The 6,000-nt window shown below is 33.9% G+C and overlaps 1 protein-coding gene across 1 annotated transcript; it reads left to right on the top strand.

Moving 5' to 3' along the window:
* The first annotated feature begins 646 nt into the window (after positions 1-646).
* Positions 647-5,593, top strand: LOC147764783 (cyclin-dependent kinase 4 inhibitor B-like). Its single transcript, XM_086998703.1, has 2 exons — positions 647-1,202; positions 5,097-5,593. The coding sequence occupies exons 1-2, from the start codon at positions 1,068-1,070 to the stop codon at positions 5,352-5,354; spliced, it is 393 nt and encodes a 130-aa protein (XP_086854829.1). The 5' UTR covers positions 647-1,067; the 3' UTR covers positions 5,355-5,593.
* The last annotated feature ends 407 nt before the right edge of the window (positions 5,594-6,000 follow it).

Raw genomic sequence — 6,000 nt, forward strand, 5'->3', positions numbered from 1 at the left:
ACATGGGTATTTCCAATTTCATCAAGGACTACATTATTTAGCTTTTTATTGGGCCCAAAGCCATGTTTTTCTTCCACTAGGTCTATCTCCAACAAGGTGTTCAGCACAACCCCTCATAACTCCTTCCTTAAATATCCAGACTCGCCAACAAAAAACTGAATCAATGTTGAACATCTACATACCGGTACGTGTGCTATTGTGCCAATAATCTATGGAGAAAATGTCCTAAAACTGTCTCACTGGATTGAGTTTAGATGTACCTATAGAGCTACATAACATTAAAGAGTGAAGAATTTTCTCACAATTCAGTTTACTTTAAATAATGAACTGACATCCTTGTCTGTCGCTAGTTACTAGCACAGAGAGGAAAGTAGTTTCACTACCAATACTCCTGTGAACAAAAAGAATAGTAACCACTTACATAAAAGCCCAAAAAATTGACAGAAAATGTACTTACAATACCTGAATTGATAACAAATAAATGAATGTACGTGTGTTTCTTACTTTTTCCCGTTTTTGGTAGGAGCATTCTTATTGGTTATGCAAAACACGTGTTTGGTGTATTGACAGTCATCAAGGGACTGTGCCAATTAACAGAAATAATTCTGACCAAATCTGTTTACAGAGATCCTAAAAATTTTGATTCTCCCCCGTTTGTAGAGAAACAGCTCTGCCTTCTGTGCTAGTAAATAAAAGTGCAGAAGAAATGAATATTTTAGTATTTTTTACAACAAAAAAAAAAAAAAATGCCACTTCCCGGCGAGAGCTGGTAGTTCTTTAGTTAAAGTTTACCATTCACTTAAATTCAAGTAATAAACTATGTACATGTACGATCATGAACAATTTCTTAAATTTGGGACAGTCCCTTGATGAATGACAGTACACTTATCACGTGTTTTGCATAACCAATAAGAAATCTCCTAACAAACACGACCTTCTGATCCCAGAATTTCTTTTTCATTAGTTATTATTTGAGGCATCGAAAGCGCATTTTCTGCTGTTTTTTCCTAGCTTTTTGCAAATGATTACTTTTCTTTTTTGTACAACGTTCTGCAGGTAATTAAACTATGGCAGAAAATGAAAGAATCGAAATACTAACCACTGCTGCAGCGAAAGGCGATGTCAACAAACTGCAAAATTTAATTGAAGCGAGGAATGTCGACATTAATGGAGAAAATCAGTTTAAAAGAACTGCCATTCAGGTAAGCATTTCGTTCTTTGTTTATTTCGAAAATATTCTTTAAATCATCTAAAAAGCGTTTTTTTTTCCTTTTCTAAAATTCACGACCAAACTACTTCAACATTTTAACGTTTTAATTCTACTTCAACATTTAAACATTTTAATTATATCTTTATATTTTTTTATTATTTCACTTTTAAAGTATGACGATATGCCTTTAGTATGAACTGTATTTAATATGAGTCCATCTCCTCAGTTGATATTTACCATCAAATCAAGAGTGTGAACAAAAGTTGGAGTCAAATAATATGAGTTTAAATCCGTACATTTCTAAAAATATTGATAATAAAGCCAATCATATTTTTTTGGGTTACATAATCATCATAATCATCATTATTACAAAAGAAAAGATGAAATAATCATTTGTAGAAATTATAAGTCATCAGCGGAGAATAAAACAAAAGTTTGTAAACAACATACATGTATATATCATTGGTATCATTTCTGTAAAATTTCAAAAAAGTTCTATTCTCTGAATCATACCTATATAAAATATTAAATTCAAACTCCCTCTGGCAAATGTCTCCTTTATATTTAATTTTATCAATACCTGTGGCAGATTTAGGGGGATGTCTGACTCCCCCTTCGATTTCTGACAAAAAAAAAAAAAAAAAAAACAAAAAAAAAAAAAAAAAAAAAAACAGTGGTCCCCTCTTGAAATTAGAACTTTGACTAGCTGAATCATAGTTCTAAACCGTATCAAAAGGCTCCGTTCGCCCTCTTAAATACCAAAATATTTTCGGGCGAACCGAACCCCACGCTAAGGAGGGGGGAGGTGGGGCGAGGATCGGCTTCGTACCCGCGGCCTGTCAATCCTAAAAACGGACTCCCCCCTTCAAATAATCCTGGATCCGCCACTGAGTACGGTGTATTTTTTCTACAAAGCTGTTTTGTCATGGTCTACATGTATACTTATAAGCAAGCACGCTGTAATTTGTTTCATCTTTTTCAGTTTTATTTCCATAAACAAAGTGAATAGATTATTTCACAGGTCGTTGTGTCTCAGATCGATGTGTTGTGTTTTAAGACATGGCTAAACCAATTCCTTACCTCTTATTTACAATTTCTGTCCATATTAAATGGAAATATTTTCTCTATGTTGCATTTAAGGTCAAGAAGGAGCAATGGTTATTAATAACAAAACGGAGGGGAAATTTTATAAAAAATGTGGACAAAACTCATTCTAAGGGGGTTTGAGGGAAACATTTTCATTTCCATGTTGTAGGCCTATTTACAACAATTGCACATCTTTTTTGTTAGAAATCCAAGTAAAGCTTATAACAGGCCTTTATTATATAGTCATAGTCATCACCTATCTTTATACAATTATACATGCAATTAAAAAATTAAGCTAATTGAATATTAGAGTGACAACATATACCAATTGTATTTTGCCTGTCAAAAGTGTATACGTACCTTTGCAGCAGTACTAAGGTAACCTGGTATCCATATGTATGTTTACGAGGGATGTAAGTTCGATTCCTCTCAACTGTCAAATGTATTATTCCTTTCGTTTTCAGTCCTTTTTAATTAGTATCATACTTACGACAAAGACTGGAAGGCCCATTGGTTTTTATATATTCAGTAAGTCCATTGAAAATCGTATGTTTACATCAATGTAACCGCCACATATCCTAACGGTCAAATGTTGCTTGGAAATTCATTCCTCCTCTTTGATCTACACGCTTCTCTCAAGTAAATCACAAACCGATATGCTACCATTAGGCTCTCTAAATTTAAACTGATATCAATATAATTACAAGTTTCTGTTAATGTCATACTGCTGTCAGACTGGTGCTTGTTCATGTAGCAGTCTGTAGCAAAATTTTAAATAAATGCCGCCAGAGGGCATAAACATTAGTTTTGGTTGGGAAATCCCCTTTCCCAGGCTATAAATATGGTATTCCAACTACTATGTATCAAGAAAATATTTTATTCTGATATGCATTTTTTTATAAGTACAAAGGGTCTAAAATCATATTTCAGTTTATTCTAAGAACCAGTGCAAAGAAGCCAGTCCATTGGTACTTGTCACTTTAACATACACCACATGCGAAGCCGTGTTATAACAGAAAAAGGAACGAAAAAGAAAGATTCAAATATGCATTCATGTCACTATTTTACAGTCTTGTCATATTACAAATCATGTATCACGTATCATTTTAATATAAAGCTTCAACTTTTTGCGAATCAACCGCTACAAACAGTCGGCCATTTTACCTTATCAATATGCAAACGGAAGAACAGGGCCATCTCAGTCACCTGCCGGATGTCGTTGTTAACAAACGCATTGTAAACATATGTTTTAAAAGATAAAGGCATGTTTATTGATGGGCTTAGATAAATCAATTCCAACACTTATAAAAGTGCCAGTAATATAGAGAAGTAAAATACAAGTTCTGTCCGATTTTTGTGACTGCATATTGAAAATAGAACAGCACTATTGAGAGCGTCCCATTGCCCGTCACAGGTCTAGATGTCTCTTCAAATATCTGACTGTTGCAAGCAGTTAAAACCGCAACGACCTTGTAAAGAATGTCACCATTCTTAACATTCTTACTGACAATGTTACTGATTACATGGCGTTTGTCCAATTACCGTTGGATTTTCTACATTTCTTTGTGGTTGGCAGTGTTGATCCGCTCAAGTTATCTACATTGAACACGATGTGCATGTGGCTTCAACGCTCTCACTGGTTACAAACCAAAACAAGCTGACTTAAATAAAGTGATTTGATCTCACCATGAAAATATGCTGTTAAATTAAAATATGATCTTCATACAGCATTAAAACATGTATCTGCCTCCGGAACCAATGTTGCGCATGTGCTACATTTATAAATCATGACTCATTCATGGGTTTTCTAAGTTTTAATATTTGCTCTATCAGTCATGGCCGTGCATGCTGATTGTATCGAATTAGTATAGGCCTAAAGTGATGCTTTAAGTAAAAACTCAATATATTATTATTGTTATACATTATCGATTCGGATGGAATTTGCATGTAAATGATGTACATGTTGGCCTGGAATTCAGTGCTCCTTATTTTATTTTATTTTATTTTATTTATTTATTTATTTATTTATTTATTTATTTATTATTATTATTATTATTTATTTATTTTATTATTATTATTTTTTTTTTGTAGGAGCTGAGCACAATGATTTCTTTTTCGTAAAACTTACACGTTTCTCGACAATATGGTAAACTTCCGGATTTATATCACTTATATACGTGGAGTTTTGTCTTTCGCATAAAGGATGTTAAATTAATATTTAAAAAAGAAACAGCAATGATATAAGAAAAAAAAACAATATACAATAGTTGGCCTCTTTGCAGCCCCACAAATGAAAATATGTGCACCATTTGTTTGAATATTTATTATTAATGCTGCAACATTACGTAATTTTTATTACTCAACGTCATTTAATGCTATACAATAACTTTACACCATTCCTGAACTAGAAGGACCTTTCAATAAAAGCGGCCACCGGGCACCGATCAAATTTCGAACACCATACTTGTGTTTGTCCTTTACCTATGCTCTCGTCTGGGTTAATGAGGAGATAAAATACATGTATTTCGTTGAGAGATTTCGGCCTGTAAATGCACCAAAAACGTTACCCCGAATAAGAATTCTGCCTGACATATCAAAGATATGATAGGGTCAATCGTTGATGCAAGGTCTATAAAATACTACCGTGATACTGGAGAACAATTGGGTTGCTGTCTTTTATGCTTAAGTAATGAAAAAGAACTGATCGTTGCAATGAATGCATCTAAGATTTTTCTAACTACTGCTACCATTATTACTACTACTATCATTATTATTTATAATTATTATTTCTTTTATGAAGGTGTGCAACAAGAGCAACAATAAACTAGTGCAATATCTGTTAGAAAGAGGAGCAGATCCAAATAAGCCGGACCCAGCCACAGGGACTACCCCCGCCCATGATGCTGCCAGAGACGGCTGGTTAGAGTCCTTCAAAATTCTTGTCCAATATGGCGCTGATCTCACCATCAAAGATAACTATGGAAATACTCCCGAAGATTACGCCATTAAATGCCAGCGTCTTGACATACTGAATTATTTGTCCGAACCAAATAATTGATTCTTTTTAAATTATCATTTGGGAATATTGATTATATTTGAGCTATGTCTTTTGATCCTACTTACATAAAATCTAGTTTACTTAACTTTTAAGTTTAAAAATATTCACGTCATGGACTTTTTCTTATCAACATCGTTTTGTTTGAATCACTTTGACGCGAACACAAGCTTGGCTATCAGCCTATCATTCTAGAAAAACAACTGTATTGTATAATTTAAAATGGGCGAATAAATAATTTCATTTTCATAATAAGAAAATAGTTTCTTGTCAGAAATTCTACTAGACATGGCCACATTTTATGTCTGTTTTCTTTGCCTGCTTTTTTTTCAATAATGCATTTGTACGAGTCAGCACCCCTTTTGTCAAGAGTCATGGTAAGTATGATGCCATGGATAAGGCATTTGCAAGTTATCCAATGAGATATAACAAATATCGTACGAGTCTTTATCTAAAACACAGCCAATGAATGCGGAATTCACAACAATAGCAATGTTTTTACATCACGATCTTGATGATAGCTCATTAATGTGAGGGCTGATATATGTTCATCAGCGCTGACGTGTGTGTGTGTTTGTGTGTGTGTGTGTGTATGTGCGTGTGAGAAGGAAGACGTGGGTTCGACCCGTCCAAGACATACCAGCCGTTC

Source organism: Lingula anatina, chromosome 1, assembly GCF_051362555.1.
Source record: "Lingula anatina isolate TDL-2025a chromosome 1, LinAna3.0, whole genome shotgun sequence".
In the NCBI taxonomy this organism is placed as follows: Eukaryota; Metazoa; Brachiopoda; class Lingulata; order Lingulida; family Lingulidae; genus Lingula; species Lingula anatina.